A 23163-nucleotide genomic window follows, 5' to 3' on the forward strand; every position below is an offset into this window, starting at 1 on the left:
TTAAATGTTAAACTGGTTTTTACGGTAAGTTGTAATCCATATTCTTGGATGTAGGAATCAAGTATTCCAGTCATTATTCATATCGATCTAACTCAATACAGAAAATTTGCACACACACACAAAAGTTTGGTGTCCAATTTCAATTGAATCATTTTTCTTTTTTAAAATTTGAAATATTAACCAAGTATATATCTAAACCTATATGCACACAAAATACCAAAGTGTTCTAGAAAAAAAAAACCTAAATGTGGATATCCTGCAGAGCAAATAGTGCAGGTGTGTGCACAATTACACCTCATCTTTCTCAAATAGACATATCACGGTGTCATTCAATAGTATAACTTATACAAATGAAACCTTTTAAAACATGCTAGGTTTCAGACAGTAGAAATCAATATGTGTTCTATTTTGCAGAGGGTAATACTTCAAGAGCAACTGTTCATATATTCTAGAAATAGCTCATATGATATTTTAAGAACAACTTTCAGGTCCCTTGAGCGTATAAACAAAACCAACATTTTCAGAATTTAAGTAAGTATTATATATATATAACAACAGTTCCCATATATATATATATATATATATATATATATATATATATATATATATATATATATATATATATATATATATGGGAACTGTTGACAATTTTGTTGTTTGTGTCAACTTTGTGAAATTCCTGTAAAATCATAGCAACAGACATAGCATAATGCATTATCTACTAAAGGCATATATAGGCCTATCTAGGAAAAATATTGATTGTTTACCTGCTAAATCAACAAATGTCAACTTTCCATGCTTAGTGATGTAAATATTCTCATCACCGTCTGGTACTTCACTGTCAATCATTAAGGAGAGCATGCTATGGCTACGACTGGAGGTTTCATTCAGATTGTGTGCACCTACTTGCCTGTTTCGAAGACCTAGAAATTGACAACAATATAGACTTAATTACAATTAATTTTGCAATGATAGTATGTATTTGTTTTATCTTACTAAGGCAGTTTATAATCTTTTTAAAAATAAATCATGAATCTGCATACAAATGTGGCAACATAAAGTACATGTGATATACTGTTTTCAATTATATTTAACAATGATCATTTTAAAAATAGTCTAATAAGAATAAAAACTCAAAAGTTGACTTTCCGAAAATGTCCATTAGATAAGCAAAAAATATCTATCAAAATTTAATTAACAAAAATGTTTCATATTTGTGATAAATATCATCAAATGTGAACACTGATTGCAGATATCAAACACAACAGCAAATACATGTGGTTTGTGCATGCAGTAGTGGGGTACATTAGGAATGTTCAAATAAAGGACAAAGTCTAAGTGCAAGCAATTTAAACAAAACGGAGTAATGAATTATGAGCAGCAACTTTTCACAATGATAAAACATTTTCACAGTTCTAGCATTGTGTATGGGGCATAAGACATGGATTGAAAATGATATAAAGGCCCGTGAATAATTTTTATTCTTACCTCCTATACCTAATTCAGACTCATCAACATCTAGTCTGAATGGTCCTATAAGATCCCCATCATCTGTCCTTAAACATAAAATATAAGTCTCACTTTCCTCCTCCACTTCCTCCTCCTCCTCATAAACCTCCTCATTGACATCATTATCAACACTCCCTGATCCAACGGTTCCTAAACCAGGGTACCCTTCTGGCAGTTTCATGTCAGTTGGAAAATCAGATTCTTTTTCTTTGTCTGAATTTTCCTCTGTTACATCCTTAGCTACAGTATTCTCAAGTATACTCCTCAAAGGACTAAAGTCTGCATCACCGGCATCATAGGCATCTTGTCTCTCCAGTCGTCTGTACTGCTCACTCTTAAACCTCACATTTCTAAAGTTTTCCTTCTTGGCTTTATCTGTTCTGGTGGGGGGAGGATGGGTATCACTCCTTCTGTGTTTTAATATTGGTACACGAGGCCCTTTATCGTCTCCAGTGTGAAATTGTTCTGTGGCATTACTTGTTTCTTTGCTGGACTCTTTCAGTACATATAAGGTTCTCACTGGCCTCCCACTACTATCATCAACAGCACCTCCATTAGTTAAACTGGCATCTGACCCACTTTCATCCTTGTAAATATTCTGAGACTGCTTACTTTTGAAATCTTTTGGCAGTCGATTGAGTTTCTCCAAATAATGTCTGGCACTCAATTCCTCTAGTTCCTTGGAAAGCTGAGAGGTAACTTTGTTTGTGCCAACTTTATGGTTTATGGCAACTTTGTTTTCTCCGTCTCTATTATGTTGAACTAAATGAGTATTTTTTCCAGTGTCATTCTCCTCCTCATGTTCCATGTCATCTCCATTCTGTACTGGATGCCTCTGCTGAGCTAGCTGGCTGGTGTGGAGTTTAGGGTGGGGGGCTGGGTTATTTTGAACCTGATCTACTCCTTTGTTCCTCACCTCTGCCCCTACTAAACTATTCTGCAGCTTTCCCCCACTGCTACTACTGACAACAGGATCTCCTGCTGTGTTGTTATTTTTGTGGATCCTGGTGTCAACTGCGTAATGCCCTCCTGGGCCTGTCATGTAAACACCTGGCGGCCTGACGTACTTCTCCAGCTGGTGCCCTTGGGACTGTTTGTTGTTGAGACGATTCAGAGTTCTTTTCTGCCTCTCTGAGGTAGGAGAAAGACTGCCTGACGGAGCAACAATGTATCTTTTATTCACTACATTACCCTGCTTGCTGGCCTGGTTTGACAATGAGGCCACCACTGTAGAGCGTTTGTTTTGTTTGTGCTTCTCTGACTTTAATAAATGCTGATCAATAGCCCCATGATTACTGTGACTTGTCCAGCGTGGTCCCTCTCTTGTAACTTTATCTGTGCCAATATTTTCGCTTTTCCCCGATTCAGTAGTAGCAGTAGTCATGGATTCCTTAGGGCCTCCTGCATTGTTAATCTGTTTTATTAATTGATCCTCATTCTGTACAAACACTTCAACAGTAACTGAGTGCCTATCTTTACTTAGATTGTGTGATTTAGTGCCCAAGGAACCCAGGTGCTTTTTATTACGGTCATTAGCCTTTTGGAGAACCATTTTTTTCACAGTCCCTGTTTTATCAGAAGTGCAGTTTTCTGAATTACTCTTATGCATCCCCGCATTCTGAAGCTTTTGGAGTAAAGTTTGGGAGAGTTTGGGCTGCTGAGGGGACTGCACAGAGGGGTTCCAGTGCACTGCTTTATTGATTTTTGCCATGGTGATCACTTCCATCTCTTTATTAGAGTTGATGCCAACTTCAGACTTTTTCATTTCTCCTCCCATTTTCCTGTTAATCATACTACATAAATGTTTTTAAATGTACAGCTAACTTATATTTAGTATAACCTTATTTTCATTACCAGATTCTAAGAATTTCACTAATGACTCAATAAAAATTGTGACAAATGGTTTGTCAGATTTAACTTTGTACAGTACGTGTGCCATTGTACCTTGGCCTTTAACACTCATATTTGGTTAGTGAAAATCATTAATTCAGTGTTTTATCCAACAAACAAAACAAAAACAAAATGTTGCAACAAAAAGATGCATGTACATATAGAAATAAAAATCTATACTCCATTACCTAAAGCCATTGATCAAACATAGCTGCATTAATATAATAATCTACTGAACCATTGTCAGAATAATCTCTGTTCATGAAGCTACAATGTGTACAGTATTGTGCTTATCATAAACACTAAAAATTGCAATTTTTTTGCCTTTAAATTCTATTGGTTATATAAACAATAAAAAAATTGTTGGACAACTGCTTGTACAATAAACAGAAGCATCACAAAAGCAAAACCATCTGAAGAAGTCCACACAGCATCAAAACACAAACGCTATCAGATGAATAGCTTTTCAATGGAATCACCACAGCTTTAAGTAAGTCATAGGGATTGAACTACATTAGACTTGGAAATGAATCCTCTGTAATGGTTTTGCTTCCTGGAGAGGAAATCAACTGATTTCTATACAGTACATGAACTGGAAATTGTGAAAGAAATGGGATTGCCAACAAAAAATTAATTAGCGCCAGTTGCTGGATTACAACAATAAAACTTGTAAATGCACATTAAACATATGCCAGAAACATAGTTTGGCATGTTCAGATGAAAAATGTTTAATTCTAACATTGTCGATAGGAAAAAATAGCCAATAAACCAACATTAAATTTATGCTTGCAAGTAGGATATATGACATAAATGCATGTTTAATACATATGTTTCAGATTTTATATAAATCAAACTGCTATAAGTCCCAATTAATAGTCTGGTGATATTACAATTACTACATAATCTATATCTTTAATTTCTTCTATTCTTATTTTTTGTATTTGTCCCATTTATTCAATATTACAGAACTTCAGAATGCTGAGAAATACTGAATACATGTATCTACTTCTTACTTTTGTCCCTACTTCCATAAAAAATTCCCATTGCTGTTTGAATTATTACTTCCAACATCTGATCCATGCCTTTCTGTCCATTACCATATCCATTCGTTTCATGCGAGTGTATCAAGAGACTTTTGAGCCCCTCAAAAATCTGCATCAAAATATAAAAGCCTCACAGTACAATGTCCTCCTTTACTGTTAAAATACCCATCTTAGAAACCAGTTTTAATCAGACATTGTAATCCATCCTTTCAGTCACTGAAATTGTTTGTCAGATCAATAGATCACATCCTCGCGTTTTTTCCCCTGAAAATGTTTCTTTGTTTCATGTCACCACTAATTTTCCTATGACATAACATCCATTTTTCAGGCTCCACTGGTCCCAAACCTGTTACGCGTCAGAGAAAATGGCTAATGGGCTTTGCCCCCACTGAGGTATCATAAATTTCACCTTGGTGCTCTATTTGCTAAAAATTAGGTGGTGTAAAAATCAATTTGGTATTGACAGAAGTTCTTTCATTTTCTAAGGTAAATTGAAGTCATTGATTTTGCTGAACTAGTTTTGGGCCTTTGAGTTAAAGATTAAGAAATCTGCAGTTTAATATGTCAAACACTTTCTGTTAATTTGTTTGCTTTTCTTTTCCAAATTTTTTTTAAAACATGCTTCTTAAGTGACTTTCGACTCTCAGTTGTTCCACTATTTATTCCTATGGTATAAAATGTCATTGTCTGCAAAACATCTGCATGTATTTTGTATTCTGCAGTTGAACTAATAGTGATACCAAGGGCACATTAAAATTTTCTGGAAAAAGTCCCAAGAAGTGCAAATTTTCTTCACAGTTCAGTATCTGTGTAAAGGTTCACTCATCACCCATGATTCTATCCTATCCTTATTCCTGTCGCCCAGTTTTTGTTACATTTAAAAAAGGTGTCATTTCAGTCACAAATATGCATAAATTTCCAGTATATCTCTATAGGTAGCCCAACACTTTTTTATCCCACAGACTTCTACTTTTGGTACTATTCAGCAAACCTTATTAACATGTATAGCCAGGAAAAATATCCTAATTGAATGTCAATTTCAAACCAACCTCTTGATTCAAGTTAGAATCTGCTCCTACATGTGGAACTGGTGGTCTATAATGACCAAAAAAATCACAAGGGCTTGAAGTGCTGTATGGCAATCAACAAGGACAGAAAACCTTTTCCATATCTTTCCAATGTAACATTGCCTCTCTGCCAGCATGGGGTTGACTTTGTGGTGATCCAAATGCTCTGCATATGTCATAGGGTTAACCACCTCAGTTCTGACTTCATGCTTTTTCTCATGTAGTCCACCAATCAAATACCTATTATTCAAATATCCAATTGCAAAAATCTTTGGCAACAGGTGTAAGTCTCTTAAAGCATTCACAACTATCTTTAAAAATCCTTCCATATGTGGGGTGGTTTGCTACTTTAGTTTTGCCAACTGTTATTCTCACAGCTTGGAAACCATTCATATCAGCCTTTTCATTTGACTTTATCAATGGCATAAAGATAGAGCTTCAGTTACAAAGTCCCTGATAAGTACCTCAGTGGATTAATCAATCCAGTGTTTAATTGAGATCTGTGAGCTGCTCAAAGGTCTGATTCCTTATATTTCAGGCTAAGGACTACTGTTTTCAGTTATTTTTCCCCATATTTTGTACATGTGAAGGTGCAATGTAAGCATGGAGACCATTCTTTTACCCCCTGGATACACATCTCCTACATGATCATTACACTATAAATTGTGTATCTCATTGTATATTTGACATTGCTATCTTTATATCCTAGTTTTACATCAACTGGAGATGACTGCGGTTGAAATGTTTTCTCTCTCCGTTTTGTGAGATGAATGGTAGGCAGGAAGTGGACAAGGTCGGACAAGGGTACAAAGGAAAATAAATTCAAAATATTTCTATAATGCTGCAATTATAAACTAACATTTAAGCATCTTACCTTCTTCTAGAACAGCCATCAGATCATCTGCTGTTTCACATTCCACCATAAACAGATTCTCCACATAAAACCCTCGTTCCTTTGACCAGCGTATGGACAGATGCTTGCTTTGACTCGGATTCAGCAAGTCAAAAACCTAAATATGACAATGAGACTTGTGATTGCCATGTAGCAATAAGGCATATTATGAGCTAGACATATTTTTAGTATGATTTTAAAATACAAAATTTGTAACATTAATTTTAAAGAGCATTCTGCTTCTGTTTCATTGCTTAAATAATTCACTATCAGACTGAAGACATTATCAACCATAACAAAAATGGCAATCAATCATTTTACTTCTTTCATCTTGGAATAATGACAATGTAATAAAGTTACATATAGAGAAAGTAACAAGAAAACAAAAAAATTTAAAAACTGAGGTGATTTTACATTAAAGGTTATCTGACCTGTTCATTGTATATTTCTAGGTAGGATGCTTGAATAGTGAAAGTGCCACTATGGGGTTTGTTTAAACTGTCTACTAGGTAGCGAAATGATCTTGGGATAAGGCCATGGAGCTGCTCATTGTGGTTCTCAAGATTCTCATCAAGAAACTGAAATTTAAAAAAAATATATATGGTAAGAGATTGAATTATAAAGTAAAAATAACCATATTTAGCACTTAACACAATTTCCCATTGTGCTGGGTTGAGCCAATAGTTTTTTCAACTAACACAACTGCACAGTTCTCACCTGTCATAAGCTACACATGAATAAAATGTCCACAAATATCTTCCTTTTAAACCCCTTAAAGGTTAATTTCTTAAACTGTCAATGTAACAATTTATCAGTCTCATATAGTCAAACAAGACTGGATGAAATTCTGAAATGAAATGTTATGTCAGAGCAGGCCAGTAGCTGGGGGGGGGGGGGGGGGGGGGTTTAGAAAGAACCGCTTTTTTGTTGAAAAAAGGTCCACTCTGGGTAAAATTTTATCTATGTACATGGGTTTTTTTACGGTAAAAGGTCCACATTTTCAGAAAAAGAACCCCCCATTTGAAATTGCAGGCTACAGGCCTCCAGAGATAACAGACTATACTATAGTAATCTGATTGAATCAGGGTTACTTTCACTGCATACAACTCAATACTTTTATCAGTTTGTATCAGGGGAAGGAAAAACAAAGTTAGCCTTTTTTTATGTAACATGATAAAGAGAAAACAATCATGTGTGTGAACAAACTGAAAGAAAATGTCACATTCCATTTCATGGCATCAGACAGGCTGTGGGTATTGAGCAATGAGGACTGGATGTGACAAAGCATAATGATTTTGTACCAGCCTTGTTTCCCTGACTACCACACCCCACTGAGAAAACTAATTAGCATGTCAGAGAACGTAAGTAGGAACTCTCAATATGACTCCTATTACAGGATGTGAAGGGTAATTTCAAACTTCACTTGTGACATATTTGGCTCCGGTGGTGTATTCTTATCAGAGTTTATTTTTGGGGGGGAAGAAAATTATGTTTGATTGGGGCCGTTTGATAAGATCATCATCTACACCAAACACATTGCTCCATTAACCCAGGGAAACAGCGAGCAAAATGACTCAATTATTTGCAAGTGCCCTTACATCCACTTAAACACTGAAATATCATGGAGTAGCATACAATATGTAGACCAATTATCTAATGTGATGAGAATTAACCAGCCACATACCTGCAGCTGCCTTATTTTCACTGTGTGCCAATGTTTGTGGGTGTATGATACACCTACATATACTGACTAATGTGACATGTAGACTAATCAGTACATAAAAATCATAATTGTGTCCCAGGAAATACATTTAGCTTTAAAAAAACTTTCATGGATGTAAAAAGTGGATACATCATTGGAAATATGTGTATGTATGTATATGCATGCATGGATATTTGTAAGAAGTCTCATAACCAGACAATTATTGTTTATCCATTCATTAATACATAAATGAATACACAGTACAAAACTGTTAATTTTTATTACAAAAATACTGAACTTTGCCAGAATTTCAAAGATAGATTAACAAAAATGAAAATTAGTGAAAAAATACTTTTCTAAAATTTGTTTATCTCACCTTTAACACTTTATATTTTGCTTTATAAGCAGATGGGAAAAAATCAGTCAATCTTATAAATAGATTGTCTTGTGGAATATTGCTTTGAATTTACCATAATGTTTTCAGTAAAGCATAATATATATTTTCATGTGAGTGTGTACAGAATTGACAGAACTGTCAAAAAGTGTGGTCTTGCCTCTCATCAGGGTCAAGTGACTTGGCATTTTATAAGATTAGGCAGCATGAGGTATTCAATGTTGTATTGATTACGTCTGAAGGTTCTTATTAGTTGGACAGACACTGAGGTTCGAAATGGGCTTATATGAATGAAAACTTGGAAAATTCCAAGACTTTATCAATCAACTGATGACTTGTGTCAATTTTTTGTCAATTGAAAATATATTTTGAAAGACGTTTCTTTAGTAAACTGACATCTTGAAAATTAAAGTAAAGTTTGACCATCTTTGAAATAAAAAGCATTGAGCATTGTGGACAACAGGCGACCTTGTACTTCCTGAAGCAGGAAGCTGACACCATGGGGAAGGACCCACTTTAAGGCCGGTGATAGTAAAAGGACCAAAGTCATAGAAACAAAGCCCTGGGCTTATAAGTTTTTATAAAAAATTAAAACATACTTCCCAAAAGGCCAATTAAGACGGGGATTAAGTACAGTGTCCAACGGATGACGCTCTGGCGCCAATTTGAGGGGAAAAATGCCGTTTTCGGTATTGGGATTTTCTCTATAACCAAGACAGCTATTCAAGTGATTCAAAAGGCCTCATAAAGCTGGGTGAAAGCACTACAGCGTGGTACCAGGGAATTGTCTTAAACTATTTACTTCTGATTTTATCATCTTTTACGTTAAATCAGCCCATATTTCAATGGGTTATTCACTTCAAAAGGCAATAACTTTCAAACAAACAATTTCCTTTTCAACCCCTGATATCATGCTGTAGTCCACATTCCTAACAACAATAGGTGCAACTTTTGTAACGATAGGTTGCTCAGATAGTGAGATATACTTGGCAGCGATTCACTTATCTCGTCAATATAGAAAGCTGTTAAAACAGCCAAAAACGTTCACAGGTTGGTTAACAGGGCTTATTAGTCAAATGCTTAGCTGGCAATTTTACCTGTTATCGGTTATACGATCAGATGGAACCATTGCTTATTGTCATCTAAAAATATTTTGTTTGGGTGCTTTGAAGGGGCAGAAAATCGTGCTTTTGTTACATTTTCCGACCACTCGTTAGGCATGTAAGCGTGCCGCCATTTTGATTGACAGCTCTGGAGAGGGCCCTAGCCTAGTGGTGCCCCGTAGGGTGTCAAGGATATGTAGAAGGAAGCGCTAACAAAGGCGATTACGTTTAGCCGCAATTAAGAGGTGTGAAGTTGCATTTGAACGTTTCAATGGCTCTTCCTCGGCAATCGAGTAATTTTACCTGAGAGATTCCTTCTTTGTTATCGGCAAAGTGATCAGATAAAACTGTGTCGAGAGGAAGTGTCCGTCACTTGTGTTGATACGAGTTTTTTGACGGGTAACGCTGCAGGATTATTTTGCACGGCACTTGGTAGTCGTCAGATCAACGGAAAAATCCAGTGATTACTTCAGAGCGGTCTCGCTCAAAATGCCAGCTAAGATAAAGGGGAGACGCTCAGCTGCACAAGATTCAGCGGTAAAAGTGGCTGAGAGAAGGCTTTTGAATAAATATTTTATTTTTACACACATGACACTTAGACCCTATTTGCTTTTTACCTGCTAGCCTTGACTATTCTCGGGGTCTTTTTGTGATTTTCATTTTTGGACACTTGAACTCTTTCTTCCCGCTTGATCAGTGATTTTGAAATGGTTTTTCTCCAAATATCGCAAAATGCAAAGCCGCTAACATGCGTTTTTATTTTTATTGTTTTAATCATGCTGTCAATCTTTGCTTGGATTTCTCTTGTTTGGCCATTCAAATCACAATTTTTCGCGTGTCTCTCAAGCTCCATGATATCATATCTTGGAGAATAAAATTTTATTTTGTCAACATTAGATTTACCTTTTGCAAACGGCGACCAACAATCATTTCCGGTTTCGTAACGTGTCGCAGATACGCTCGACGATATATATCGCAAAAATTAAAGGCTAGGCTAAAAGTATCCTTTTTTAGCTTTTTTTATTTATGTATTTATCGATTTTTCTTTCATTTGTCAATTAATTTAGACGTTTCGATTAACTCTTTCACCCATTTATTAGGTATACAGAAATCAGTCATCCGACTGAACAAATAGGGCCGGTTTTCCCCAACCGCCACGCATAGGCCTTACTCTCAAAAGTTTCCTTCTTTCCTCTGGAAAGGGACTTTTAACACGAACTTTTCTCTTCCCCATAGTGTACTAGCTAGACTCCTTCGCTGCTAAGCTGATGTAAGACTTATGACCTATTACCGCACACGTAATCGGCTTATAACTCATTAACTGTGCTCCGACCCCCTCATGGCAACGGCCCTTAGTAACAGAGGCGTGGCTTAGTTGTCAGCCTGACTGGGGCGCGTGCCGGTTGAAAAACTCATCAAAAGACGCATTTTGCGATGCAAATTCATAAAAATTATTACATCCAACGTTAGATACTTTTTTGATTAATATAAACACACAAAAAACTCAAAAACATGATTTTAAGCGTATTTAACCCTATCACCGGCCTTAAGCCCCTTGGGTCATAAGTTTTTTATAAGAATCAAATAATAGGCACAGCAAGCATTACTGTAAGATATTGTGTCTATAAATAATACAGCATTATTTGTCTGGCTTGCTGGAACAAATCCAAGGAGATCAGACCATGGAAATACAATTTGCTACAGCCAAATCAGGATGCAAGTATGCAGCAATTATGGTAACATGAAAAGATACAAAGGTTACAGCAGTAATATTGGTGAAAGTAAAACAAAATTCATTAAAAAGAAAAATTGGATGTACACTGTATGTGCTCAATGTATATCACAGAAGAGGCATAAGTGCTAGTTATCAGCTTTCACTACAAGTTGGTTTTAAATGTTCATAACCCTTTTTTTATTTATTTATTGTAACATTTAATTGACAACATTCAACTTTTTCAGTGTTACTGTGCCAGTCAGCTTGTTGTGCATGTAGCACTAGATACAGGAAGTTCTTCAGTGCACGTATCAGCAGGGAAGTGGCATTTCATAAAAAAAAAAAAAAAAAAAAAAAACTAATGACCAGCTAGTTCTTCACATTTATAATCACATTTAACCAGCTTCAACACATAGTGAAAGATATATATTTTTCATATGATATGTTGTATGAGAGTAGAAATCAGTTTGCCCACTCACTCACTCTGCAGACACCATGCGCACACACACATACGCACACAGTGCGATTTAAATGAAAAATGAACATAAACAATAATGATATAACTGCTGAAGTTTATTACTCACTGTAGAGGGTGGTCCAGTGATAGTGTGTGTCTTTCCAGATCCAGTCTGACCATACGCAAATGCAGTGCAATGGAACCTGAAAAGAGAACAGAGCCAGATTTACTAAAGCTGCCTTATTTCACAATTTGTATCAAAATATCTTATAAAGATCAACAGTACAGAGAAAATATAATGGCACTAAGAATATCTGCACGTCCACAATACTGGGTAACAACATTGGGACATGGGTATCAAAATGTCACCATAAGGCGCCAACCTTGTGAGCACGCTTTCCGCTTAGAATATGCATCGTATTTGGCTTTACATTCCTTAATTTTGGAAAATGTAAGATTAAAAACCTACAAAAATTATCAGGAATGGGAACACTTAACTTCACAGTGTTGGGAAAGCATTCTGCAATCCTGAATCAGTGGGTAAGCAGCGATGACATGAAATCATCTCTTGTGTGCACGCTTTCTGCTTAGAATATGCATTGTATTTTGCTTTATATTCATGACGTTTGTAAATGTAACATTAAACCAGTGTATGAAATTCAAGGCAATAACTAGCCAGACCGCCGGGCAGGTAACTCTGAAAAGATACCAGCCCGGCCATGTAGTTACCTGCCCTAGTTATGATAACCCCTAGAGTTAAGAGAGATATGCTGAGGGGGTCTAGAATGCATTCTTGGGAGAGTAATTTGGAAATAAAAGGGCAATATCATGCCTGAGGCGTGGATATTTAAAAATTGGTTGGAATTTCTACTGAATGATACATTGTCAGTGTTGGATTTAGAGGGGGTCAGGGGGTCCTGACGCCCCCCCCCCATTTCAATTTCTGCAAAAAAAAAAAAAAAAAAAAAAACTCCCCTCTTCAAATAAGACTTTTCACTTTGAATCATAGTTCTAAACCATACCAAATGGCACCATTCACCATCTAAAATACCAAAAATTTTCAGGGCCCTTTAGCGGGCGGGGGAGGAAGTGTAGTCAATTCAGTTTATTTTCACCCTGCAGGCTGTCTCATTTCTTCTTCAATAATTTATTCATAAATTTTATTCTGATTTGTGATATCATTTGATCATAATTTTTACTTTTCTGTACAGCAACAAGTATGACCAAATACATATTTTATATTCTTGTCAAATAGATCGATCTCTGTGCTGACAATAAAGAAGAAAGAATTCAGCACGTAGGGTCCCTGTGAATATCGCTTAAAGCGGTCGGGAAAGGTCTTGCACGCTAATGGCCCATAGACAGTCCTGCAGAGCCCCGTACCTTGAATGCATCACTTATTGAGAATAGCTATATCACATAGAGGCTACAAATATTATATGGGGCTAGTACGGGCGAGTTATTGGATCGAGATGCTTGCGCTCGGTCGCACTGCGTGATACTTTCGAGTTACGGTTTTACAAAAAATGTTGCCGCTCGACTCATTGCAAATCGAAGTCACCTTCCAATGGGTCCCAATTTGTTCTCTTTCGTATGGTTTTCTCGAAATCTTTCTTATTTTTATTTATTCCCTCAATTGTTTTTCTTTTGTGAACTTCTTTATTGGACTTGATAGAATTTTTTTCATTTTTGACAGCCCAAGATGAAAGCACGTGGGAAAAGAACTACATCTGACGCATGTCGGAAACTCGTACATTCACTCATAATATTGTGATTCAATTTTTTTTTTAATTCTCCTTTAATTTGCCTCCGTTGCCTTTATTACTGTTGATTATAAGTACTTCATGTACCTGCAAGTCTATTTAATCAATATCATCACTTTTCATACTTTCACATGTTTATTACTCTCAACCTACAAATTGCTACTCACGGTATCTCCTCTACACTAAACAATGACGTAACGTTATCTGCTGTGCACTGAAGCTGGTTAAGAACAATGTGCCTCGTTTCGAATTGTCTTTCATCCTCATATCACACAGACGGTACTTTGAAAAAGAGGCCACTGAGAGGGAGACTTGGTTACATTTCGATTCTTAGAATATGAGTGTTCGATTGCAAGCTATGGTTAGTTCTTTGCTTCTATGAAAGTGGGTAAAAACAGTAAATTGATTTGATATTTTGCTGAAAACGCTTGTGAACATAGTCAAAATAAAAGGAGAAAATAGGCTGTAAAAATAGCCAGCCCATCGGGCGGGTTATTTGTAAATCTTACCCGCCCGGCCTGAAAGTTACCAGCCTCGGGCTGGCGGGCAGGCGGCCATTTCATACACTGATTAAACACATATAAAAATTTTCAGGGAAGAGTACACTTAACTTCACAGAGTTGGGAAAGCAAACTGCGATCCTGAATCGGTGGTTAAACAGCGCTGGCATGAAATAATTTTTCGTGAATTATACTAAAAATTGGGTACCGGATATATTTAATTAGTCATTACATCATCAATGGAAATCTCCACTATTTATGCTAAATCCCCGGGCCGAATTTGAATGGGGAAACGAAGTTGTGGTTTTGCTGTCATGCGAGTCTGAGGGAAACAAAACAAGATTGGGTCATAACATCTGTGATTACACGCTCAGATGACAGGATTTATTTACACATTGTTGTTTTATGAAAAGCAGAGTGTTTCAGGTATTCAAATCCCGAAATGGAACGATTTGTATAGTTCAAGTGTATGGAAGATAATACTTTGTACTGAAGTTAAGAACGGAAACGATGGTAATGCACAACAACCGGTTTTCTTCACCCATCATTATTTGCGTTGAAAAGCAATTTTGTTTTTTTTCTAGTGTGTGTGTGCTGTAAATGATCCCTGAGGTGACCAAAAAACATGACAATACTATTCTTAGAGCTTTCTTTTCCATAAGGTACAGCTGAAAAAAATGGACTGGTATGTCTGTGTCCCAGATTCAAGTGCTGAATTAAAAAGTTTAAAATACACAGCAATGTTTGGAAACACAAATTTGTTTGTTATAATAAGATAAATCCATCCCCTTTTCACATGAAAGCACCCCCAATGTAATTCATAGGAATATTTTGATAGACTTTCAAAGATGATAACCCCTTGTTGTTAACCAGTATCGTGGACGTGCAGATATGTATAATTTTAAATTACAAAAACCCAAAAATGGCTTTTAACTGACAACACAATTAATCCACTTAAATATTTTCTTTAGCCCATAACTGACAACACAATTAATCCACTTAAATCTTTTCTTTAGTCCACAGTCTGATCATGCATTAATTACTCAACTTACCCATTTATAGACATATCAATAAGTTTCTTGACACCTGAGTGCTCAAACACATCTTCTTGCAGCGCTTCTGTCTCAAACACCACATTAAATGTAAAGGACTTTGTTGATCCCCAGTTTTCAATCTATGAAAAGAATTTTTTATCTCAAAGATGGCCATTCAACATAGCATCAAAAGGTTTCATAATCTTTATGTAAATAAATAATAAAAAATCTCTTGCATGTGCATTGCTATTTTTTCTTCAGCCGGGTGGGTTTTTAAAAATCAATATTTGCACTGAATCATAAGTTTGAATATGCGCTGACTTTTTTTTTTTTTTTTTTTTTTTTTTTTTTTTTTTTTTGCATTTATGGGTCTGAAAACATTATAATGTTAAGCTCACTGTTTAAATGGAGCACACTTACCCACACTGCACCATCACCTGGAAACTTGATGATGTCCTGATCTTTTCTTTCACTCTCAACTTTGTTGAGAGGGCGCACTCTGCAAGCAGAAAAAGTATTAACATATTTGGAAACATTTCACTTGCTGTTAGATACACAAAAAGGCTAAACTTAAACCAAACAGTAGCCACACAGAATGCATTTCATTTCAGTTAGTGCAAACTTTCAATGTTTAAATTTGATTATGTACAAAAGAAGTTCAAATCCAAAACTGCTTAACTTTGTTTAACAGCGCACTTCGTCATTTACCTTAGCAAGGTCAGTTATGTGAATGTTAAAGAAATGTAATTTGAATTAAAACATTTTCAATTCCACTGCAATAAATATCAAAATAGGTTATTTAGCCAGGTTAATTAAATAATAAAAAACTACTTTCAGATTGTTATTACATGACTGTTAGGTTATCTTCCTGTGTAAGAATGACTGCATAAAACAAACTTTTATTTGAAATAAAAATAATGATAAAATTCAATATAACAAATTTTCATATAGAAAGTAGAATTAAAAGACTCATCTCCAAAGAAAGGTACGTTAGCATAATTGAGAAGGTCACCCCAATAGAAAATGCCTGGCCCTGGCAAGCATAGTAAGAATTTATAGAGGAGAATTTTTGTTTTATATTGGATCAAAAAGAGAAGAATTTTGAACGTCTAGTTATGTAAATGATGTTGCTCCCATTCTACTGATATGTACCTGACTACCACATTGATATTGTCTGTTTCACTGGAGTTTTGGGAATCATCTGAAGTTGTTGTAGGACTTCTTGTGGTAGCGCCAACATGGTTTCTGAAAAGATAATAATATTTGAGAAAATCATGTTGTAGGTCATGTTGAAGGTGAATAAGTGCTGTAACAAATATCTACAACTCTTTGCTGTGTCTTGTCAAAAGAGTGACAACTTTGGTTGAGAAAAACAGAATAGTGCCTGAATACACAGATACAAAAATTTTGTCTTATAAAAATACCCATTTTTTTAAATCATGTAAAATTAATTTTTCAAAAAAACATCAAAATATCTTATTATGAAATGGACACCAATTTGTTTTATCAGCAGAATATGCCTTTGCTACCACCTATACAACCTATAATGAATTAATTGTCTTATCTGTTCCTAGTATAAAAGCGGATGCACTTGTCAAAATGTATGGCAGCGTTCACTTGATGATATTATGGAGTGAGGCAGTACAATAAAAATTTAGAGTCTGGTACAAAAAATGTGCCTTTTTTTTTTTTTTTTTTTGGTTACTTAACAATATGCTAACAGTATTTAATGCCCCACTGCTTCTTTAGGAGAATTTATTTATGTAATACAAAGGACTGCATTTTATCACATAGTCAAAAAAATCTGTGCAAGTTGTTCCATACGGAGGTGCACACCAGTAATGAAGGGTTAAGATAACATAACAAAGGTTAAGTGGTCAGTGATTGTTGTTCCTTTTAGCTCTATACCTATGTTATTCTTACCAGCTCTATTTACTAGTCAGTACCCTGGTAAATCAGCCTTGGGTGGTTTGTGAGATTTTGTCATAACTGCTGTTAGCTTTTATGTACCAAAATGATGATACATGGCATTTCCATTAATACCAAATCGGCGGCAATCACGATGAGAATTATAATGGATTCCTTTAATATGCATTTATCATTATATCTCACAGAAAAAAAACTATTTGCAAATCTATGCATATATCTGCCAAAGATTTCTCAATTTTTATGACTTCAAATATATTTTGTAGAAGGCTTGGAGCGCATTCAAAACAGGTGGTCCATGGACTAAATATGACCAACCCCACTTTAAAGCAGAGCTGCTTAATTCCCTGATGGTCTCTCATTAAACAGACCGTTAAACTGATTGAATCTTGGCTCAGAGGTGTAATTGCAAGGCCCCCTACAGCAACAGCACAAGTGGAGGCAGAGAGGCCATCAGGGATAAGTCAGGGCTGCTTTTAAGTGAGTTGCCCATTTTAAGTCTGTGGATCTGTTAGTCTGCAGATCAAATTGTTCTGAATGCCCTCTTTTTATTGAACAACAACTCTACCATTGCTGGAGTGTCTGGTCATAAAATATCTTTTCTAAATTCCATAGTATACCTATATTTATCTTAATTTTGACTGCTCAGTTTCTTACAAAACAGTTTTCAATTTCAGCTGTGTATCATAATTTGACATTAATGAGCTTACTTCTTTCTTGTATCAGCATGCCAGCTACAAACTCTCTGTCTGTGGGCCATATTGTTCTTCTCACAGATTTTATTACATGACAAACTGATTTTGAATTAATTGCTTCAGAAAACAATCCATCTGCCATATGCTATTTACATTTCTAATGAAATATCCAGGATCAGAGATAAACCATGATACATTGCTGTGGCAAATCCAAGCAAAAAACCATGTGTAAACATTTAAACTAGTTCACATAAAATGCGGCAAAGTAAGTACAAAAGCCCCTCATCAACCAAATGCTAATACACTGAAGAGTAAAACGATGTCACATACTATTGGAGGATAATTTGTACAAGCAAAAAGGGGGGAAAAAGGCACAATTTCATAGCAACATCTACTCCATTGTCAATTCAAACTTTGGTTTTAAGTGCATTGTAAATAAAATTTTATTGTTTGTTCCCACATCTTTCTAAATGAAATCCATCCAGGTATCAAAAACTTTAAAAGAAACACTGAAAGAGCACTGTTCCATACCTATACAGCTATATTGACATACCAGAGGGTGCAGTGAAATGGCAGGCATTCAATTTCAAAATCTTATCAATATTTTGATATCAAGGTTATTGTCATCAGTTGTACCTAAAACCTGCAACCTTGATAAAGTACCACACTGTCTAATATTTCTATAAACTCATAACCTATGGAAATAAAAAGGAATAGTAAGGGTGGCATTACCCCAAGCCCTTAGTAAAACATGTTACACCTCAAGTGTTAAAAGCCAGTGTAGTCCCACATTGAATACCAAAAGTAACATGCTAGGGGTATTAAATCTGTACATCCCACACTAATGACTGGGGGAGGGGGGGGGGCATATTGCACCAGGTGTCAATTAACATGCTGGGGCCTATGTTTTTATGTTTAACATTTTACAGTGAGAAAGTTTCAAGCATTATTATTTTATTACCTTTAAGTCCTTCAAACTTTGTAATTTAAATTTATATAAAATTTTATATAAAAATCAACTCTCTTTATAAGTAACCTCATTACTCTTTCACTAAGTATTTAACTACTGGAAATCAAATTTCACTCAAATTTTCATGAAATTTAATACTATAGGAGATCCATTACAAGACTTGTATTTTTACAGGTTGCACTTTCTACAATATATACTAAACATCATGAACTTTACTCGGGAAACCATTGCATGTAATAGAAATGTATTTCATTTATCACAAAATGATAAATATAGAAAGAAGTGGGACAAAAAAAGGTCAAAACACCAAGCCTGAGTCCAGAAATAATATGACTCATTAAATTGCCCAAAACCTCTTATAAATTGACATCAATTAGGAATTAATGACTCACACATAAAAGCATGTCATTTCACGTAATTTCTGATCAATATAATGCTGGCTTCATAAAATTACAATAAACTACTGCATGTAGTAATTTGTGTAACTGCATCTTGTAAGAGAGAAGCAGACGACAAATGAGAAATCACTGGACGTATGACATATGGGCCTCTGGGCTTCCTCAGCTTCCTCTTCCCCAAACTGATTGTTAGTTCTGTATGATTTTCAGTTCTATGTGGTTTTCAGACAGTAGTGCAGGTTTCACCTTGAGCATATAAACATTCAAACAAAATTGTCAATTTCCATCTTTTTTTTTTTTTTTTTTTTTTTTTGAGGGGGGGGGGGGATTATCAAAACATGTTTTGTATGTGGTTATGCATTATTTACCTAATCTTATCCTTTGATTATTTGCTGGTTTCTATTTTTCTTGAATGTTTTTTGTAAATATACAATAGGAGTATATCTGAAACAAATATTTATTTTACGGCGGATAAAATTTTTCAAAAATCACTATACAAAATGTTGGGTTGCTGTATTATGAAAAAAACTGGAAATGGTAGGGTTCATCCTTTTTCATTTGCTAAGTAACCTGTTACCTATTTATCTCACCTTCATATCTGTCTCATCAATCATTTTTCAGATAACTGAAACCATCAATTTCATATATTAGATCAAACACCAGAAACCTTTCAGTGTTGACCAACAGTTCATTCCAAAACGGTTAACATTATGATAAGTATGAAATATTCAGCACCTTTTACTTTCTTGTCAATAACTGTAAGAATCTATTACTGTAAGCCAATACGTTCTTGTTAACTTCCAATCCTGCAGGCTAGAAAGTATCAAATCACTTTGTGTTACCAAGGATCTAGTTGCTAAGAAGCTGGTGATGTGACTGCCACAGAGATCAATTTAATCCTGTCAAATCTTAGTTCCAACCTAATCAGAAATGTGATGCAATCTTCTCATCTCTGTCAAATTGAATATGATATTACCACCAATTTTAATTATGCAGAGTCATTATTGCTTATTGTATTTATTTAAGGCACTAAATAGTTCAAAAATGTTACCAAGCTTTCCCACTCACACTTTTGAAAGACAAACAAATTATCAATGCATAGAACCTGTACAAGAGGTAAGACCTCCCGGATGTTTTTTAATGATGTACCTTTAAAACTTTAACACAATGAAAAAAAACAAACTGCAGATTCACCATATGTGACTATATGCTCAACACACATTTCAACCAAGCTTTTACTTCATGTTTATTGCTGTATTGTCATTTAGCTGGTTTAATATAGGTGTAATCCTTATTTCCCAAATCTTCATCCAAGGTTAAATGACCCTTGCACAATAATTCATAAGAAATGCAGACATTGCGTAATTAATCTTCCCTGAGACAATCTTACCCTATATTGTTGCAAAATGTTTTAAAAAACACTAAATAATAGTAAAGAATACAGTATTTATTGAGAATAACTCTGAACTCCTGTTACCTGATATCTTAATATCATGCCATGCTTGGCTTTAAAATTTTCTCAAAAACATTTTTGTATATTTCTCATTATGTGATAGGCTCTTCTCTGTTCAATTTTTATGTCAGCTGTAAATTGATCCGCTAATAATCTGGTAATGTATCCCAATCGTTTCAACTTGAGTGAACAAACAAGCTAACATGAAAAAAGAAACCAAATCCCTTCGAAGCATTTCAGTTGAAAATGATTATCTATCGTATTATGAAGCCTAGCTTACAGAACATGCACATCTAAAGTTAACCGGTTATTTTATTCCTAGACGAAACCTTATCCACACCCATTCAAACCACAGAATAGAACAGACTGAAGAATTCTTACACAAATCACAGACTAAAAGTCACATCAGACCTTTCTATATCCCAACAGACTTTCATTGCTTACCTTTCATGTATGGTCAATTTTCCTGTGAAGGCAGGTTTGTTTCCTGCTTTGCTTTCCATTCCTCCTTCCTGTTCTGAATCTGGTGATGATGCAGCCTTAGAGGCAACCTTAGTTTTATCAACTTGTTCAATGCTGGGCATTGTAGAAGTCATTTCCACAACATAATCTTTTGGTATAGCTTCCTCTACTCCTTCCCCCTCCTGTTCTCCTTTACTCTGTGGAGGTACTGTTAAGTTCCTACTGTCACCTGACTCCTGATTAATTTCTTGCTCTAATTGTGATTTATGAGCTGGTGCCTCAGGCACTTTCTCATGTTTCTGAGGCTTTTTCTTGGAGTTTCTTCTGGATGGTGCAGGTTTTCTTGACTCTAAATCTAAATCTAAATCAACAGTATCACCTTCTTCAGTAGTTTTCAAATCTGTAACTTTATTAGACTGTGAAAGGTCTGGTATTTCTTCATCTACTGTTTTTGGCTTTTTCTCACTTTCATTTTGGTCAACCTGTTCATGAAGATTGCCTGCTGGGCTTACATAAGTTTCTGAACGTAATGATGTTACACTACCAGAGATTTTTTCCTCTGATTCTCCTTTGTTATATGAATCCTCTGCCAATATTTCTGTCCTGTTCCCTCCTACACTAGTGGTAGACTCCCCTAAGGTGCTTTTGCCAACAGGTAGTGACCCTACTTCAATTTCATCCTGGCTGGACTTCTTATTAGAATTTTTCCTCCTGGGAGATGGAGTTGGTTTCCTTGACTCAGATTCAGGACTTAAATCATCACCCTCTGCTGACGTTTTCAATCTACTTCCTAGCAATGGGTCCGACTTTTTACTTTTAACATCTTTTTCTGCCTTTTCTATATTTTTCTCATTTTCGTTATCTTTATCTTTGGTCTGGTCAGGAGGCCTGACATAAGTTTCAGAGCGTAAAGATGTCACACTTCCAGAAACTTTATCCTTTTTATTTTCAACTTCAGCGACAATTTCTGTCTGTTTTCTTGAGACACTAGTGAAAAGTGTACTTTCCTTCTCATGCTGAGTCTTCCTCCTAGATGACAGTATACTAGGTGATCTGTCATCTTGTTGCATAATTCCCTGCTGATCGGGGTTGTTTACTCCCTCATTATTTTGAGTGCCACCAAAGTTTGGCACAGGGGAGCCACGGTTACTACGGTCACCATGTTGCAGGTCACTGTGTTCCCCGTTATTATCCTTAGCTCCTCCCCTTTTGTCTGTCGATGGGGATGATGAATTATTCATCCCTAATGTCATGCTTTCCAATACCAAACCTCAAATGATTTGCCAATCTCATACCCCACTACCCTATAAAAGGCAAGTGGTGACAATTGGGCAAAAACATTACAATATATCTCTAAATACACCTTGGAGCAAAATAATCAGAAATTGACTTATAATGGATTTTAAATAACAATTCAGATTGATTCTTCTGTGATTGATGCTATGGTCAATGCCTCAACTAAATCCTTTAAAAGTGTGTGCAAATATGAGGCACTGGCCAGTAGAAATTAATACTATTGTCCAGTAAAGAATGCCAGTGCTTAAAGTAAGGTAGCATGTAGGTGTATATATATGTTCCTGTTATTTAAGAATGTAATAACTTCATTCTGCCAGTAATCCTCCTAGAGTGACTGTGAAAAATGTCTGTGTGATATACCAGATCCTAACTAATCCCTATGTGCTTGCTACTTCAGCTTTCCACTCTTCTTGTTGATCTTTCACCTTTCCCCGCCAAACAGTTTTCCCTAGCAACTGTCAAAGTACTTTTTCTCAAACAAAGTAACCCAGGTAATTTGTCTTCAATTTCTGATGAAGCTCTCCAGGTAGCCAAGATGGCGTTACACTGACCAGGGTCAGTTGCCAAGTGTTACCCATCAAAATCACAACCCTGATGAGATTATTTGATGAAATAAAGGTAAAATAATAAGCAGGAGCACGCACCTTTGATAATCACAATATTTTGTCACATCAGCGAACAATGACAAAGGGTGACGGTATTACCTGCATTGAGGGTAGGGGTCTGAAAACATTAATGAGTTTCTATTTTCTTCCATAGTCAAACCAAGCCAGGCATGATCATTTACAACAGAATAGTTGCAGAACACAAATACTACATTTTTGCTTCACTGGAGGTAAAGGGGAGTAAACAAACAGCTGAACAAATCCTTGAATTACTACCCTATTTCTGTGTT

At 35.7% G+C, this 23163-nt stretch overlaps 1 protein-coding gene and 1 long non-coding RNA gene across 7 annotated transcripts in view; one reads left to right on the top strand and one right to left on the bottom strand.

Moving 5' to 3' along the window:
• LOC106161497 (uncharacterized) overlaps nucleotides 1–23163 on the bottom strand; it is a 42765-nt gene that overhangs the window by 11115 nt on the left and 8487 nt on the right. For 3 of the 6 annotated variants that reach the window (XM_086998959.1, XM_086998960.1, XM_086998961.1), the window contains 7 exons: nucleotides 16221–16313; nucleotides 15489–15567; nucleotides 15087–15208; nucleotides 11899–11974; nucleotides 6833–6979; nucleotides 6384–6519; nucleotides 768–923 (listed from right to left, as the gene is read on the bottom strand). In XM_086998959.1, coding sequence (XP_086855085.1) covers nucleotides 768–923; nucleotides 6384–6519; nucleotides 6833–6979; nucleotides 11899–11974; nucleotides 15087–15208; nucleotides 15489–15567; nucleotides 16221–16313 — 809 coding nt within the window. Of the gene's footprint in view, nucleotides 1–767; nucleotides 924–1488; nucleotides 4823–6383; nucleotides 6520–6832; nucleotides 6980–11898; nucleotides 11975–15086; nucleotides 15209–15488; nucleotides 15568–16220; nucleotides 16314–20954; nucleotides 22884–23163 lie in introns of those variants that run through there. The other 3 variants (XM_086998956.1, XM_086998955.1, XM_086998957.1) reach the window with 3 other exon arrangements.
• On the top strand, nucleotides 6877–13387 carry LOC147764795 (uncharacterized). Its single transcript, XR_015331701.1, has 3 exons — nucleotides 6877–7004; nucleotides 7644–7762; nucleotides 11560–13387. It is a non-coding gene; the product is annotated as an uncharacterized LOC147764795 (long non-coding RNA).

This window comes from Lingula anatina, chromosome 1, assembly GCF_051362555.1.
Source record: "Lingula anatina isolate TDL-2025a chromosome 1, LinAna3.0, whole genome shotgun sequence".
In the NCBI taxonomy this organism is placed as follows: Eukaryota; Metazoa; Brachiopoda; class Lingulata; order Lingulida; family Lingulidae; genus Lingula; species Lingula anatina.